Genomic DNA, 19220 nt, shown 5'->3' with positions numbered 1-19220 from the left:
AACAATGAAGGGTAAACAGATGCCCGTACTTCATTGTAATATGTTCCCACTTTTATACTGAAAAGCTATGGGAGGGAGGAAAGGGGATCTTTTCTCCCCTTTTGACTCCCTGAAGATACTATATCTGCCAAAATCCTCCTTTACACACGTTCTTGACAAAATACTTATCTGTAACACCCCTCTGGGACTGGGATCCTATTTTTAGTCTTTGAAAAAAATATAGTTACTCTACCAGGGGGAAAAGAATACCTTTTGAGATCAGACTTTTGTAATACATTGCATGATTCATGTAGAGATGACAGTTTTAGAAGTAGTTATCCGGTGTTAACTCTCACACAGAGCACCCAATTTGACAGTACTAGGCCTTTCAGTAGGCTATGTAGAATTTTAGTATTCGGCACACATCCAGAACACTCCATATATAACATTTATATATCTGTCAGGATAAGGGAATAAACTGGGAAAGAAGTATCTCCTAATTTATCAGAAAACATAACAGGACTTTGGAAAGGAAAGAGGAAGAGAGTCTTCAGACAAATTTTTACCTTGATCTAAAATAAGGTAAAAGACTATACATTCTCATCTGAGAGTAAAAAAATAAATTAAATGCAGGCTTTAAGAAAATTACCATGGCAAATTGAACATGGTAAATTAATTACAATAATGTAAAATATTCTTTTTGCAAGAAAAAACATAATTTTGACATTTCACTTTAGTGACTATGGCCCTTACCTCAGTTTTAAAATACAAGATGATAAAGTACTCAGGACATTTTCCTTGCATTAAAGAAGCTGCATTACTTTGAACATACATAGATAAATATTATTTTGACATTCAGTATGATTCAGTAGATTTTTCATGTAATAAGTCAGTCAAATAATTTTTTCTACACGTGCATTCCTGTGTTTCAATGCTATGTAAATGACTGAAGTGTAATAATGGATCACCTTTCTTATAGTTGCAGAATACTGAGGTAGCATACTCTGATCCAGCCCTTCTGTCTGCTTCAGCTTCTCACATACGGCTTCCACATTCATTGAGCTCAAAGGCACATGTGATCCTCCAGTGGCTGATCCTGTGACTGTTCCTGTTCCCTATGCAAGCGGAAAAATGTACACAAACAACATATTCAAATGCCCAGCATGTCTGATGCAAATCAAATGGTCTTCAATTATATGCATTTTTGGATATGGACCTAAAAGGTAAGATTATGATGATTAGTGCCAAATTATCTAAATATAATACTGGAAAATACTAACATATGATGGTAATAATAACAATAATAATTAGAAGAAAATGGCTGAGACACTGTCCATCCTAGAAAAAAGTGTTCTAGTTTAACCAAACTAATTAAAAAATCAATGTAAGATATAACAAATTAATATATCAATATAAGCAAGGGTTAAAACTACAGTGTCACTATTAGGGATTTGCATAGATTTACTTAGGTCAAATTTTAAAAGCAAGACAAGACCTTATTAAACAATCTGGATTTCAGTGTATTACCCAAACTCTTCATGCTAACTTCAGACTAAGATGATGTAGGGTGACACTCTCAGCTTCTGGGAGCAACACCAAAGAGGGTGTGGGGAGGGAAAATGAAAGCATCTGCAGGTGCCCAGTACAACAAGGCTCTAAATTCTCAGAAAAGTTGTGGGGTCTTTGTGCCACGACACAGAGGTGGCTAAAGCAAGGTGAAGGGGAAGAAACGTATGTCTACGTTTATGCAATTTCACAATCCTGTTAAAATATATCCAGATAAACTGTCCATTTAGATTCTTATACCACACCCATCAGCAATATATTTGAGCATCTATATTAGTGATATGTTTCAAACGGTAAATTGGGTCTAATTATTAATTGATGTAAGGCAATCTATAGAATATGGCTTTCTTTGAAAGTTTTACACAGTGTCCATGAAAAATACTCATTACTCAATAATGATATCTACATTGGAAAAAAAATATTTTTCAAAGTAAACACCTGTTATTTATGCTAGAGGGTCAGATACTTAGTTGCTTCTGTAGGTCAAGCTCATTGCACACACCAGAGGCTCCTACCACTCTTCATTTACCCCTCCTCAATCACAAGCTCCCTGTCTGCCATCCTCCAATCCTTCTTTATTTCAGAGACTCCCTCCAACCTCCCTCCCTCCCACCATCATCTCCCTGTATGCCAGGGTCTCACATTGTCCCCTCAAGTCAGGAACTGTGTGCCACCTCATTCCTCCCTTCCCTCTTTTCCACCATGACAGGGGCTCTGTGTGCCCTCCATTCACCCTTCCAGCACATGGCTGGGGCTCAAGTGTCCCCCATACCACTGTGCCTCATTCTCCCCGGAATAGCCGGGGTCCTGTGTACTTCTCAATTCCTCTCTGCAAGAGTCTGAGTGGCCCACCATCCCCCTCCGACCATCACCCAATCCACCCATGACAGGGGCTGTATGTGCTTCCCTTTTCCCTCAACTGTTCTTATTTCTTTTCTGTCTATCTGGGAGATACGTCATTCAGGATGTCAAAATTTTAAACTCTTCTGGGACATGGGCAGAGAGGAGATGAGGGGTATTGTTATGCTGGAAAGTGTTAACAGCTGTAATTGTCTATAAATCAAAGCAAAGACGACTGATGCTGCTGGATCTGTGAACCAGATGCAACGGTCTCTGTCTCCCTCCCACCATTTCTCTCTTCTGATTTCACAAAAAGCAAAGGGGTTCTGCCCACTGACACCTAAAACATTCCCTGAAATTTTGGAACTCGTTAGATGTGGTGATCAAAAGTTATCACGTTACATAGAGACAAACAAATTACATCAAGACCTCTTTTGCCTGTACTATTCTGTGTATCAATTATATATCAATTTCCCATTCAGAGCTAACAGATTACTACAACTGTGTCATCTTTTAAAACCACTAACTACCTCATTTGTGTATATAAGTTTGCTTGCTTTAATCTTGTAATAACTCTTTCATTTCTTTTCTTAGTCAATAAAATCTTTAGTTTATTACAGGATTGGCTACAAGCATTGTCTTTGGAGAGAGATCTAAAGTACAAAATGACCTGAGGTAAGTGACTGCTCTCTTGGGACTCGGAGCAACCTGAATATTTTGATCTTTGGTGTATAGCAACCAGCTATCACTAAGTCCAGCTTGACTGGCCAGCAAGATATACTGGAATATAAAGGGGACTGCCTCTGACTCTGTTTTAAGGCTATTATAGTGCTTTAGAGTTCATATTCCTTACTGGGTTGGTGAAATCTAATTATAGAAATACAACCCAGTTTGGAGTTTCTGCCCTGCTTCTTGACAGTCTGCCCTGAAATTGGCATTAATGCTCATGAACCACTCCAGAAACTGTGACACAATGGTTTACAGAAAAACACAAGAGACAAAGAGCACACACTGAAGCAAATAAGTATAGTTCTCTATAACAGAATCATAAAAGTCTAGGGCTGGAAAGCACATTCAGAGGTCATCAAGTCCAGTACCCTATGCTAAGGCACGACCAAGTAAACCTAAACCATCCCTGAGAGGCATTTGTCTAAACTGTTCTTAAAAATCTCCAGTGATGGGGATTCCATAATAGCTACTCTCCTAATAGCTAAACTAAATCTCCCTCGCTTCAGATTCAGACGATTATTTCTTGCCCTACCTTTGGTGGACATGGAGAACAACTGATCACAGTCCTCCTTTTAAACAGCCCTTAATATATTTGAAGTCTTATCAAACACCCCTTCAATCTTAGTTTCTCAAGACTAAACATAGACAGTTTTTTTTAACTTTTCCTCACAGGCCAGGTTTTCTAAACCTTTGATCCTTCTTGTTGCTCTTTTCTGGACTCACCAATTTGTCCACATCTTAAAGCATGATGCCAAGAACAGGACACATTACTCCCACTGGGGCCTCAACAGTGCTGAGTAAAGAGGGACAATTAAGTCCCATGTCTTACATGCAACACTCCCGTTAATACACTCCAGATTATTAGCCTTTTTCACAACCGCATCACATTGCTGACTCATATTCAATTTGTGATCCACTATAACCCACATATTCTTTTCAGCAGTACTGCTGTTTAGCCAGTTATTCCCCATTTTGTAGCTGTGCATTTGATTTTTCCTTTTTAAGTATAGTATTTTGCACTTGTCTTTACTGAATTTCATCTTCTTGATTTCAGACCAATTCTTCAATTTGTCAAGGTCATTTGAAATTCTAATCCTGTCTTCCAAAGTGTTAGTAACCCTTCGCAGCCTGGTATTATCTGCATATACTATACGTACACACTCTACTCAATTATCCAAGTAATGAATAAAAATATTGGATAGTACTGGACCCAAGACAGACCCCTGTTGAAATAGATTTCAACATTAAATGTATTTCTAGATATTTAAAAGAAATAAGAGAGGTTTCAAAATATTGTAACATTTATTTAGTGGTAATAAAAATGTAAAAATATCAGTATAACTGGGAAAGTACAGAAAGAGTTAATTCTATTCACAAAAGAACATAGTTATTGAAAAGTGCTGTCTAAGAGTGAATGCTATACAGTATAACTTTAACTATCAAATGTAATGGAACTCAAATAATTTTGAATAGCTGGCGTTTTGGATAATGAACACAGTTAACAGTTCTTAGTACTGTGACCTTGTTTTAGCTAACAGGGAGTTTTGGATAACTGAAGTTTAACTTGTATATCTAGGTTTTATCTTCTTGTCCATGTGCAAATATTTGGATCAAGCATGATTAACAACTTTGGTTGCATCAGTTCCATATGAGACTGTGGTAAAATATTTCCTTTCCAAAGACACCCTTAAGCATTCCATATATAGTAAACTATAAACATCTAAATAGTTAAAGGTACCACTACATCAAGTAGTCTCCAACCTTTTTACACACAAGATCACTTTTTGAATTTAAATGCAAGCCAGGATCTACGCCACTCCTTCCCCAAGGCCCTGCCCCTTTCCTGAAGCCCCACCCTGCTCATTCCATTCCCCCCTCCTTCCGTCTCTCACTCTCCCCCACCCTCACTCACTTTCACCGGGCTGGGGCAGGGGATTGGGGTTCGGGAGGGAGTGCAAGCTCTGGGAGGGACTTTGGGTGTCGGAGAGGGCTCTGGACTGGGGCAGTGTTGGGATGCAGGAGGGGGTATGGGGTGCTGGCTCTGGGAGGGGGCTCAAGGCTGGGGTGTTGGCTCCCACTGGGTGGCACTTACCTCAGGCAGCGACGCAGTCGGGCTAATGCCCCACGCCACTCCCAGAAGCACCCAACATGCCCCTGTGGCGGGGCACATGGCTCCACATGCTGCTCCTGCCTGCAAGCATCACACACACAGCTCCCATTGGCCACAGTTCCCCGTTCCCAGCCAATGGGAGCTGCGAGGGCGGTGCTTGTGGGCAGGAGCAGTGCGCAGAGACCCCTCCCCTCCCAGGGGCCATGGAGGCATGCTGGCCGCTTCCAAGAGTGGCATGGGGCTGAGGGAGGCAAGGTGCCTGCCTTAGTCCCACTGCACCACCAGACTTTTAGCAGCCGGAGATTGCAATTGACTAGCAGAGTTTCCAGGACGAACCAATCGATTGTGATCTACAAGTTGGTGACCACTGCATTATATCGTCCGGAATTTCAGAGCAGGCCATAGAATGCTACCCTACTTTTATCATTACACATTGTGCTGTGACACTTCAGGTTTTCAATCCTTCCTCTTCGTTTTCTAGAAAATAGTGTCTGCCTTTGGCATCATAACCCAACACACATAAACCCATTATTATTCAGAGGTCTCAGAGGACATCCAAAACCTCTGTATAATCATAGGATTACTTTACCAAAGGGCTCAGCCCTGTGGAACTCTTGAAATTCTGCAGAAATGATGTCAAGTATCAGAGGGGTAGCCGTGTTAGTCTGGATCTGTAAAAGCAGCAAAGAATCCTGTGGCACCTTATAGACTAACAGATGTTTTGGAGCATGAGCTTTTGTGGGTGAATACCCACTTCGTCATGCATCTGACTAAGTGGGTATTCACCCACAAAAGCTCATGCAGAAATGATGTTAATCGCCAAAAGCCCCTAAATTTTGCAGGAACAGAGTGCAGTCTTGCAAAGCTTAGCTCTGAGCACAGAAATCTAAGATCTGTGTGCAAGACAGAACAGAGTGCTGGGGACGGAGAGTGCAGAGCAGGAAGAGAGATTTCTGAAAGATGGTACAAGCAGAGCCCTCTATCTGTAATCTGGTTATTCCAGATGTCCCCAGAGTCATCAGAAATGCTAGTTCTATTAGCAGTGCACCCACCTAGCCTTCACAGTTCCTGCTTATGGAATTTTGGTTTCAGCACTGTGGAACATCTAGGCCCCATAGAACTGAAGCTAAACTCCTGTGGAGGTCCATCACTTCTTCAAAGCTTAGAAGCTCAACATCACACAGGTAAACTCTAAGATGCAAAACTGTGCTTTGGTTAACTACAGTTCAGTTAATCCGGGTTTACCTGTAATTCTTTGTAAACAATGATGAATGTATTTATGTTCTGTATAGTGTTTCTCTCTTTTCTTTTTATTTAAGTACTTCACTTTCAAAGGTGAGTTGAAGAGACCTTTAAGAGAGCTTAAGAGATTCAAGGAAAGAATCACATTTACTCATGATAATGAGAATACCTACAGCTACACTAGACAATATTCAATTTACTTTTGTTTAAAAGGATATAAATCCTCATATACTTCAAGGTATAAGCCAATCACTAACTGATTAATGTTAGGAAGCAGCTTTCCCTCTGAACTACGTAACTGCCCACACTATAGGCTTTCTTCCACCTTCCTCTGAAGCATCTGGCACTGCACACTGCTGGAAATAAACTACTGGATTAGATGGACTAGTGGTCAGATCTGGTACGGCTATTCTTATGATTTCAAACAATAGAGAGGCTATTAGGTATACAAGAAGAGAGACTGTTGCAGGCACACTGGGCAATACTTGAGCATTATTTGCATTTCCTTCTTATGTAATCTTTATGTTTTCCAATACTTAACTTTTATAATCACTTCTACATTCTTAGCCCTCTTAGTCTCCTACTTACCAAATATTTTGGGCTAATATTTCTCCACCCACACACTCACTTTTGATATTTACAATTATCTAATAATTATTTCACGGTCTGTAAATAGTAAAAGATATTCCAGTTTCTTTTATGAATAAAACTAAATAGTTTTAAATAGAGCATTTAAATACTAACAAAACTACAGATTATGGGTTTTTTTAAACTAATACATTTCTGTTCTAAATGGTAACTGCAATCTAACACGAAGGCAAACAACAAAAATAATTTTTTGATTCTCTTAGTTAAAACTTACACGTTTGTTACCTTGACTTGATTGCTTGAGAAACTTGTCCAAAAAGGCAACAAAAAATCATAACATTTTTAATCATTCTGATATTTAAATTTTTATCCAGTAGTCAGCACAATTCAGAAATTTTTAGAGATATTTGGATGTATTATTCCAATCTTCTTCCTATTGCAATGTGATTTCTCAACAATATTCTTACAAAGAATGTAGAGAATAAGAAATGCTGAAAAGCATGAACTAGGTTAATCCACCCATAATCACAATTTACTGGTTAGTTCAAATTATACTTTAGTGGAAAAATCTATTATAATTTGAAAAATGGCAGCCATAAACTATGACCAAAACTATTTTATAATGGTGTTGCTAACATAAATACTCTAAGAACAATGTGAAGAGTTTCAACAGTTTGTGAACTGTGAATCTATCAAATATAGTATCTGTAGATTACCACAAAGAAATAGAGAAGGAAATTTCACACAGTGTTAAGATGGAATAGGCATTCTTGCATTAAATCAAAATATTTTAGCAGTAAAGAGCAAGTCATTATTTCTGCATGCATTAAGAGTTAGTTTAGAAAGAAGCATTTTTCTCTATCAAAAATTATATGGGAAAATGCTAAAATATTTAGATTTTTGTTAAAGTATAAACTATTTGAAATAAATACACATTAATCCAAATCACTCTTTATAAAAACACTGCCTGAAAAATAAATAATGTAATTGCTTTAGGGATAATGTCATCATGTAAGTGAATTAAAACTGTACTTAAACTGACATTTTTCAGCTTAGAGAACATTACACTGAAAAATATTTGCCATGCAAAAGCTAAAAGCAGCTTGTCAAAGCAAACCTAACGGCTAGTAATGAGCATTAATTTATAGACAGCTTAGCATGAAGAGCTTTTGCAATGATTCCATCAAATAAGTGAATGACAATTCATAGAAAGTTGCTGTACCTGTTTCTGTTTGTTTAACCCAGATTTACACTGCTTCAAGAAAGGGACAAAAACAGAATGAAAAGACAGAAGCTTAAAGTGAACATAAAAAATGTCTAAAGATGTAATTGACATTCATATTAATCTAATTTAAAACAATGAATGTAAAACTAGCTTTATGATACAAAGTTAGTATACTGAGATTTTTTTATACTGCAATAAAACATTTAAGATAGATATTTCTGATAAGTGACTTGCTTCTCTTGTACTCATAAAAAAGCAGATGAATACTTGTTGAAGTTTAATATCCTAGGACAGAGGGAAGATCTGCATCATTTTTACTGTGAATAATATTGGTTTGCAGCCTAAAATTCCTTTGTCATTTCAAAATTAGGTTACACCATTATTTGTTGAATAATTTTAAAGTCCTCATAGCTAAGCAAGGAAAACAGAGATGAAAAGGTAGATTTTGAGAACAAACAGTAATAGGGTTTATAGTTCGCATTCTAATGGGATTAATTCCACATTAACAACATTTGCAAGAATAAGTGACAAACTTCCCAGGCTACATCCTTTGACCATACTAAGACCTATCCATTAAAAAAAACACTTCATTATTTTTAAAGGATAGGCAGGGTTTATGCATAATTATATGATTTGCATAGGTCCATTTTAGGGCCACTTCAATGAAAGTACATTATATGCCTCAAGGCATTGATTTCATGCAACAGGGAAAACATCTTTAAAACAATACAATTATATTGAGGCATGCTCCATCCTAACAAGTGCAATTAGTAATGCTAACTTGATTCATGATATATGTGGGTAGATATGTAGTAGTAGGATTTTATGTTTGTATTTTGGATAATTTAGAATGAAGGATATAATAATGCAGCATGTATTAATGTATTGATGTATGATTTAACCATAGCCTGCCAGTACCCTTTTTGAATAGCAGAAAGGAATGGCCTAAGGGGTCACTGGTAGAAACACAACAGACAGGCTGCCTGTGTCTGAACTGATGTTAAGGCAGGAACATACTAGAACAGTTCTTATGGCCGATTATGGTCACCTTTTGTTTTAGGGTAAGTTTTCATTTCCTTCCCTGACGGACCGAGGGACGCACCCCACCCATGTACTTATCCACTCCACTGATATTGACTTGGACTCCTTATTCATTCCATGGGTGGCGTTCCCGAGCCCACTTATCCACTGACACTTTAAAAACTCTTACAACCCAATCTGGGTCTATGCTGGTTATGCGATATGTATGTATCTTTTCATCCTTGCAAACGATATCTGTAACCCTCCATAACCCAAGCCTGACCCCAGATGTACAGTACCTTCCCTCTCAATCTGTGTATATTTCATTTCAAACATTTACTTTAATAAAATTTGCTATAACGTCTTGTTTCTTATCTGCATTGTAAACAAAGTTGTGTAAGGTTCCTTTGTAATCCCTTTAGTAACCATATAACCCTTTCTAAAATGTAATCCTGTCTGAAATTCTCTGTAAAACTGTTTGGTGTGAGTAAAGGATGCATGGTTAAGGATGAGTGTGAAAGCCATCACAAAGGTCCAGATGGTCAAGAAGAAGTGAGAGACTTGGAGAGACAGCAGGAAACAATCAGAAAACATCCATTTTATCTGATGCTAAATAAGTTAGCAGCATTAACAACCTCAGAGGTGAGGCAAACACCCCCGCTCCACAAGGCGAGACAACAAGATTAACCCCACTTAAGGACTAATGATTACAAAATGACATTGCAAAATCCATAGATTAAAGTGGGAATTTACAAGTATAAAGCTGGGGGTTTTGCTATAGAACTCTGGGTTCTGTCCTGCAAAGCCTCGGAGCATCAGATCGTGACCAACAGAGCCCAGCTCCTCACTCGTGCTCTATCTAACTGGCCATTAGATTTGACTTGAGCTATGACAGACTGGTAACTTTAAGACCTGTGTGTGTGTGTGTGTGTGATTGAATGCATACGCTGTTATATTTTCAATAAACACAGCATATTGCCTTTTCCCCTGAAAAGATCCCATGTGATTCTTATAAGCGTAACAGATAACACAGATCTTGTTCATATTACAATCCGGTGACAAACTGTTTAGACTAGGCAGAGATTATGCCTTCTTTGCTGTCAGAAGAGTGCCTAGAAAATCATGAGTGGAAAACAAAAGTTAAGACTGTTTCATTAAAAATACCACACTATACTCTACTGGCACAACAAACTGCTTACCTGTCTACTTGGATTTTGGAAGACTAAAGAATACTAAATTTGTTGTGAAAAAGATATTTTGGAGACTCCAAGACAAAAGTACAGCTAGGGTCAGTATTATAAAACCCTGTAAGTTAGTGGCAAAGCTTCCATTCTGTTTCAATGGCACATGATCAGGCCCCAAATCAGTTAATTTACTAAAGAGAACCAGCATTAAACCTGCAGGGAATTTTAACAGTATTCTTTACCCACTATTCCAGAAAACCATGAAAATTATGGACTAGATAGGGCTGGAACACAAAATACAAGTTTGAAATATATATACACAAGTGCCTACAATGTACTCTGCACAACATAATGCACAAAAAAGACTAAACACATGAGTTTTACACTACCATCAGTCCACTAATTTCCATGATGTTGCTTCAGATTTACACAGGTGTAGGAAAGACCAGAATCAGGCTCTAAGATTTTGGGTTAAAAAACTGGTTTACTTTATTGACATCCTGACGTCAATGGCAGGAGCCATAAAGCATGAAGAGGTATTGTGCAACTGTAGAATCACAGAAATGTAGGGCTGGAAGGCACCTTGAAAAGTCATTAACTCCAGCCCCCTGCACTGAGACAAGACTTTCTCCACACAGCTCTGCCAATTCACAGAATTTTTGACCCATATGAAAAAACAGGTCTTCCAGAGATACCAGCTCCTTGCATTGGCCAAAAAAGCTTACTAAAAAGCAAGTCAAGGGAGCGTCTCTTCTCTACTCAGGGCTAGATAAATCAACGCTTCTAGGCCATGCCAAAATCAGGAATCAAGACTGAGCTTTAATCCTCCATGCGGTATTCCTATTAGATCACCAAACCATTCACAGTAGTTGGCATTCATTAAAAAATTCATAAGGATTGTTAGTACACTGAATTATTTTGCATGCATGGATCCATGCATTAAAGAATAAGTAAAAGCTATCATCATATATAGTGGCAAAGATGCATGGATTAAGGACTCCCTAAATACTCGGACAGAATTATTATAGTCTACTGTATCCATCATTTGTGGATAATTGAAGTGCCTCAAACACCTCTATTGAGCCTGTAACAACTCTGAAGAATTCATCTTATACTCAAAGGAAGCATGAAAACAGTTCATTTTTTCCATCATGGTTAAATCAATGGAAAATGAAGACATTGAGTAATATTGTTTATGTCTTCCACAGAAATTCCACCAGAAAGCCAGGAAGGTCAGTATTACCTTGACTGACAGAGCCTACTTGTGGAAGGGCTTTTAGAGGATTAGGGATGGTAGGGAAGCATAACAGGGCCCTTCCAGCCTCCTTCACACAGAGCAGAGGAGAAGATAATCAAGTATTAAAACAAAATAATTCACAAGCACTACAAAATTCAGAATCAGGGTTTTAACTACCCCATTAATGTTACATTTTGATCAAAATATTACAGGGTTTCAGAATAATATATGATCTTGAATGCTGCTATATGTAGGTTCAATAGCATTAGTTAAAGAATGAGAAACATTCCATGCCTATAAAATCCTTAATTCATGTTATTTTAATCCAGGCTTGGTCTTTGTTGCCATAATTATGCTGGAATTCTTGTTTTTCCTATTGTTGCATAATAAAAAAAAAAAAAAAAAGATTTATGCAAACCTTTTCTTGCATCAGTGAAAAACAAAAAATACCTTAAGTAACACATTTAGGCTGTTGCAGATAACAGGATAAAGCAATTAAGATAATGGTTAAAACTATGTTAACCCTTTTGTGTTGGCAGTCACCAGAGCTTGATGGCCAGGAATGGTTTTCTATTGACTTCCATAATTAAGGGTTAAAAACAGCCACATATAAAGGAAGATATCTTTGTATGAATATTTATAATGAAATAAAGACTAAAGTTGTGGAACATAAAATTCTAAGATTAACTTATTCATGAGTAAATGGTAGACTTTAACATGCTAGCTCATGAATATGATTATGATACAGTAACTCCTCACTTAACGTTGTAGTTATGTTCCTGAAAAATGCAACTTTAAGTGAAATGATGTTAAGCAAATCCAATTTCCCTATAAGAATGAATGTAAATGGGGGAGGTGGGGGTGTTAGGTTCCAGGGAAATTTTTTTTTTGGCCACACAGTATAGTACAGTACTATAATTGAGAGGTGCCTTGCCTTGCCCCACACAGGCACCACCCACTGGCACTGGAGACAATGAGGCAGGCAAGGAGGCTGAAGGTGCTGTAGGCTAGGAGAAGCACATTGCGCAGCAGCAGCTTCCCCTACTCTGCAAGCACCAGAGACAGGAGGCTCAACCCTTGGCTCACCCACACCACCCCTTCCCCCAAGCCCCTACCCTTAACCTGCCTCTTCTTTCCCCTCCCCCCATTTACTCCGCATGCCATGTCCTCGCTCCTCCCCGATCGCTCTTGCCCACTGCAATCAGCTGGCTTGAAGCATTCAGGAGGGAGAGGGGAGGAGCAAGGACACAGCTCGCAGACTCCCCCTTCCTCCTGAACACCGCAAGCCAGCTGGTTGCTGGGGGGGAGATGGAAGGAGGGGGAGGACTTGTTCCTCCCCCTCCCTCCCCTGCCTCCTGGCCAAGGCAATCAGCTGGCTTGTGACGTTCAGGGGGCAGGAGGGATGGAGGAGGAGTGAGGACTCGGCGTGCAGGCTCCCCCCTCTCTCCTCTGTCTTCTGCCTGCGGCAATCAGCTGGTTTGCAGCATTCGGAAGGCAGGGGAGAGAGGGGGAGCCTGTGCACCATGCCCTCACTCCTGCCCCCTCCCTCCTGAACGCTGCAAGCCATCTGACTGCCGTGGGCAGGAGGCCGGGGGGGGGTGGAGGGGGAAAGCAGTGATCCACATTGTCTGCCGGTGGACAGGAGGCGTTGGGGGGGGCACGTAGGGGAGCTGATAAGGGAGCTGCCAACTGTGGACAAAGCAGGCAGCCAAACGATGTTATAGTGAAGGATTGCACAACTTTAAATGGAGCATGTTCTGTAACTAAGCAGGGACGTAAGATCGAAACAACATTAAGCGAGAGGACGTTAAGTGGGGAGTTACTGTATATAGCAGATTTTTATTATTTTCATATCAAGTTGCTTCATGCTGTAACAACTGCAGCAGCTTTATGCTGGGATATTGGAACAAAAGAGAAGAGGATAGTTTTTAGAACTGAATGGCTGAATCCTAAGTAATGAATGGCCAACTGCCATTCCCCACTCCTTTTAACCATCCCGGAACTGCTTTTGAAGACTGAAGACACTGTACTCTTAGCTGAAGACTCTCTACTTCATAGCTACTGAGAAGGTCAGGGGAGACTAAGGGGAAAATAATACAGTAGGTCTTATAAGTAAAATATTAGCTCTTGAATTCATTCACAAACTACATTTATTAGTGTTCAACTACTCTATTTGCCCACCAAGCCACTGATGCAGTGTTAGTGAACTGCAGTTAGAATCAATGCAGACTCATTACTGCTAACAAAGCAATGAGATGCTACATTTCCACACCACATGACTACTCATTTACCATTGAGGGGTCTATGGGTGAAGAAAGCCCCTCATCAGCATCCTCCTTGATAATATCCTAACAACAACAAAATATTATGGTTTGGGTAAAATGATTAAGGGCTCAAAAATATGAAGTAAACAATGAATGGAAATGAGTCTAATAATAATACATTATTTAACAGAAACATTTGTTTTACTGAAGTGATTAAAAAAGATTTTAAAATATTTTAAAGCTATGCCCAAAGGCATCAATATTCTAGTATTAAAGTGATTGTCAAACGAGGCTTTTATTTTCTTAGGCTTTCTCAGTTCTAAATTCTCTTTTGAACACCAATCTATTTCAGTAAAATATGAAAATCTTTAAAAAGGGATTTTATTTTTACTTCTATATGCACCTGGAAAAAAGCATAGAACTTATTTTTGCTTTTGAAATGTAAATGTAAGATATAAACCATATGTACTTTAACATAAAACTATAACTGATGTATATTGAACATAAAATGTATTTTGTTTTAGTTTGAATTAAAACAATTTAAAATAAGCGGTCCTTTTAATTAATAATTATTTTATTTTGACCTTTTGATATCCCACATTCTATGAAAAGCAATAGAATGCATCTATATTTGCTCCTAGTCTTTCGTTATATATTATACAGATATATTATCTATATAGAAGTGTTTTACAATATTTTGCAAAGTGAGATATAAATTTACAAGTACAGATGTGTGTGTCATACTACTAAGTCACATCATGTTATTTAGGGTAGCAGGAAATAGGTGTTTTCACTAAAAAGTTATCCCTGCCAATCTCATATGTCAGTAAAAACTACTCTAATCTTGGTTTGTGGATGTTAGAATTAATTTCCATTCTCTATACGGTATTTACTAAAAGTAAAAACAAAATACATTTTATATTTCATGTTAGCAATACCTTAATTTCTTAAATCTATTTATAAAAATATAATGTGTATTACTATATTGCAGTTAACAACCTTATTGCTGTATTACTCAGTATTCTTATTTTTTAGGTTAGTATTTTAATTGTCCTTCAAAATACTTACTAGGCCATTGTTCTGATCTCTGGACAAACCCGTTTTTAGTGATGGACGTGAGATGTGATGAGAACTGCCAGAGTAGTACCCTGGCATGTAAATATATGGGGCAAAGAATGGCTATGGAAAGAAACATGTAACAAAAAAAGGACAAAATTACACAAAATCAAAAGGTAATAATAATCAAAAGAAAAGTTATTTCAACAAAATACAACTTCTGCTTAAGAATGCTACATTTAATGAAGTTATAAATTACAAATACTAAAAGCTTTATCTATCTTTTACTTAATCAAAAGCTCTAGAGTTAGCTTTTCAAAGTTGCTCAGTATTGACCTCTCTGCACCCACCAATACCAATAAGAGTTTTAGCATTGACTTCAAAGGGGAATAGCTTAAGGTGAATGCTGAACGCTTTTGAAAGTCCCATTGCAATGTCTGGGGGAGGGGGAAGAGGACAGGAGGAGTGGACAGAGCAATAAAAAAAACCCGCTTCGTCCTTCTATTAATTTCACCATCACAAAGTTCTTCAACTTACCATTACAGGGAACAAGAGCTCACTACAGTTTGCAAAACTTCAGACTATTCATTACACTTGGATATCTATAGAACTATATAGAAAATGGAGTGCATGGCACATAACAGTGGAAGTTTTGATTATAGGATGCTTGTTGCATCCAATTTTTTTTTGTTTTAATAAATAAGAGACCAGACATTAAAGCTACCAGTTTTTTAATTTGTTTTATTTTTAAAGTATTTTAATACAATCACGTTCAATTTTTAGTTTAGATTTTTGCATTTTTAAAGCACATTATGATGCTATAAAGCTACAAGTATGCAAAATGTAAGTTCTTAATATAAAAATATTTTAAATCAATGTAAATTTTAATAACAATAAAACAAAGTTTTTATTAAAATTATTGTTAAATGTTTCTTGCTTTGAAAAATATAAGGTGGAGAACAATCTTGTGGATCAGGCAAGTATCTCTCTCTTTTTCTTTAAAAAAAAACAACAGATAGGATTTAAGGAGACAAATGTTAAGTAACTTGCAAAACATATAAAGCACGCCAGTGGCTGAGTCAGAATTAGAACTCAGGAGTGCCTGGCTCCCAGACCTGTGCTTAGTCTTCCAGATGACTGCCTCATACATTGGTAATCAAAAGTAAAGACCTCAAAATTACGAATACATTTCCCATTTTAAAACAAAGTATTCAAAAACAGTTTCCCCTTTATTTACATACCATGACCAAATTTAGGATTCTGTATTTGATCTGTGACTGTCAGACAATACCACCAACTACACCAGCACCCCAATTATGATTGGATGGTTATCCATCAGTGTGTTATGCAAATATAGCAACTGTAGACGTACAAAATATGGAATCCTGCAATTGACGATGCAGATAGGATAGGTAGAAACTGCTTTTCAAACATTGCAACGTATTTGTTTTGACCTGTAAATACATTTGTAATTTTAAAGTTTACACATTTAATGTGTTGTCTGATCCCAATTTTTAATATTTTTATAAAAGTGCGGCAGTGTGCCTTTAAAATTATTTTTTCACTACTTTCCTTCTCAGTTTTCTTACAGAGCCATGCAATTTAAGACTGACGTGTTTAAATAAAATAAAAAGATAAAAAATAATCTACCTTAGTTTCCAGGAACCAAGACTCTTTTGAAACCATTTCATAATTTTTCAGAATACGTTTATACTTTGTACATATGCTCATTTTGAAAATTTCTATTTTATATTATTAAGAGAAACAAGGTAGGTGAGGAAATATCTTTTATTGGACCAACTTCTATTGGCATGAGACACAAGCTTTTGAGCCACAGAGCTCTTGAGCGAGAAGCTTTATGTGGCTCAAAAGCTTCTCCTCTCTCCCTAACAGAAGTTGGTCTAATGAAAAGATACTAGCTCACCCAGCTTGTCTCTCTAATATCCTGGGAACAACATGACTATAGCTACACTGCATACATATTTTATATTTAAACATTTTAAAAAAATTATTTACTATCTTACAGCTGTTCTCTGACAGTGCTGTAGCATCTATATAGATCCACGCTATTGGGCCTGTATTCCTGCACATGACAAAGTTCTGAGTGTTCCATGGGACAAAATTCAAAGAATAGTACACCACTTTATCACTAGGTGGCAGGCACTCATCTATTGCTAGCAATTGTTATGCCTCTGCATTTTACACTTGGATCTAATCACTAAGGATTTAAAAGGATCATAGACTAGAACTGGTTGAAACTCCAAATTTTCTATACCATGGGAAATGCCAACATGTCAAAGGAATTACTATTCAAATTCAAAACAAGAAGTTTAGAAATTTCTCATGGGAAAGAAATTCTGGAATGTTCTCATTCTGGAAAAATCAAAACTGTTTTGGTTCAATTTTTCCTAAATGAAGTGGAACAGCTGGTTACCATGACTCCCAGAGACTCCTCATGCCCCCCGGACCCTGGGGACAGTCCAGGGAGTCCCACTGGAGAGTCAGGGAAGTCCTCCACAATAGATCAGGGATCCTTGAGAGTCTTGGCTCCAGTGGAGCCTTGCAGGCCTCCCAGAGCTGCCACAGTCCCTGCTGCGGAGCCAGAAACCTAACTCCTGAGAGCTTCTGCTAAAGTCATCGCACTGAACTTGCCTTCCAGGCTCCAAGCACAGCATCCGGGGACTCGACTCTACTCCTGCCCAGAGCCATGGACCCTGGAAGCCATGGGGTCCTTGCCCAGACAGTCTGCATGGTTGAGCTGCCCCGGAGCCATGGACTGTGGAAGTGTGGGCTCCCCAGCGGCCAACCAGGTTAACTGGCAGAAAACCAGGCAAGTTAGCGATGGAATCAGGCCTATGGTTCTACAGAAGCTCACCAAAACCAAAATGCTGGAAAATTCCCCAAAACCTCACCTAAGAACTAAGAAACTGGTGCGCTTTATACGCGTTCCAAGGAAGCTGTAAATAAAGTGAAACAAAAACTAAAGAACTGATAACTCCAATGTATTTCAGCTATCTAGCTGGGACAAGCTATGGGGTAGTTTATGAAAAACTCAAATGGCTCCACTGTCCTAGTGGCAAGATGAACTGATTTTTGGACCCTCTTTCACGTTTACCAGCTAGAGAGTCTCACACACTTCCAATGTGTGACAGTACCTATCCTTTGGTATTGATGCTAAATAGAAGATAGCAATCCAAACTGAAAATGCTAGTTTCCTCTCACTGCAAGTTACTCTCTTTGACTTGAATATTTTGCAATATGCCTGAGGTCCCGAGAACAATAACCTTCCTGTTACAATTGTGGAAAATTGCTCCCAGAAACAACATTTAAATTTTTTCTCTTCTTAAAATGGTTTAAGACTAAGTATCAATCTAGGCCTTAAACCTCCTAACTATTACCAAATTATATCATAAAGTACCTTGAATAAAGTCTATTTACCATGTGCTACGGATTCTACAGCAATCTATTTCTGGAAGAGAAGGAATTTTATTTCAGAGTTTATATGTTACTTCTTGAATTATATGAATTTACTTCTTGAACTATGTGAATTTTTGAATTTAAAATGATTATTCCCTCTCAAAAAATCTTCTAGCTACCTCAAACTATGGGAAGAACTTTCTTGTGTGAGATGGCGAATGATCATCTTGGGCAGAAGGGTCCTATTCTCCTCCCTCTACAGAAGGTCATCTCAATCAAATAGCAGAGGCTGGTTCAATCACTATTTCTTATTATTTTTGGTCCACAACCTAGAAATTGGTCAAAAATTATTCCATGACCCACCATTTCCTATCGCCCTCAGGGGGAGTTTACTGCTTGCAATTATGGTTTTTACTGCCTGGGAATAGCCTGGGCTCAGGTATTCCATGATTCCACAACTGTGGAATTAGCTCTCCATTGTAGACTCTCGCTCCACAGTCTCAGCTTCCATTTAAAAAATAGGATGCTTCTAGCCCTTATGGTCACAGGAATAACATTGAAAACATGAGATGACCATAAATATATACTGAGTGGAACCAGAGGAACTTTGGCGTCCCAAGTTTGCAGACAGCCTGTAAACCATACATCAGAGATGTGATGAGGGTCTTCTCCCAACCATCTCAATACAGGCCCATTAGGCTGTATGATTCCACAGCCATGAAATTTTTCTTTCTGGCCCTGTAATGCCATCCTGCTGCAGCTT

General features: G+C 38.2%; 1 protein-coding gene across 6 annotated transcripts in view; it reads right to left on the bottom strand.

Annotated features, from left to right (window-relative positions):
* KIDINS220 (kinase D interacting substrate 220) overlaps window positions 1-19220 on the bottom strand; it is a 158134-nt gene that overhangs the window by 16119 nt on the left and 122795 nt on the right. For 2 of the 6 annotated variants that reach the window (XM_030555467.1, XM_030555466.1), the window contains 4 exons: window positions 15053-15163; window positions 14012-14068; window positions 8277-8309; window positions 948-1094 (listed from right to left, as the gene is read on the bottom strand). In XM_030555467.1, the coding sequence (XP_030411327.1) occupies window positions 948-1094; window positions 8277-8309; window positions 14012-14068; window positions 15053-15163 (348 nt within the window). The remainder of the gene's footprint in view (window positions 1-947; window positions 1095-8276; window positions 8310-14011; window positions 14069-15052; window positions 15164-19220) is intronic. The other 4 variants (XM_030555468.1, XM_030555471.1, XM_030555469.1 and 1 more) reach the window with 4 other exon arrangements.

Source organism: Gopherus evgoodei, chromosome 3, assembly GCF_007399415.2.
Source record: "Gopherus evgoodei ecotype Sinaloan lineage chromosome 3, rGopEvg1_v1.p, whole genome shotgun sequence".
NCBI classification, from domain to species: domain Eukaryota; kingdom Metazoa; phylum Chordata; order Testudines; family Testudinidae; genus Gopherus; species Gopherus evgoodei.
Note: the sequence above shows the minus strand (reverse complement) of the source record. Positions and strands in the feature narration are given on the sequence as shown.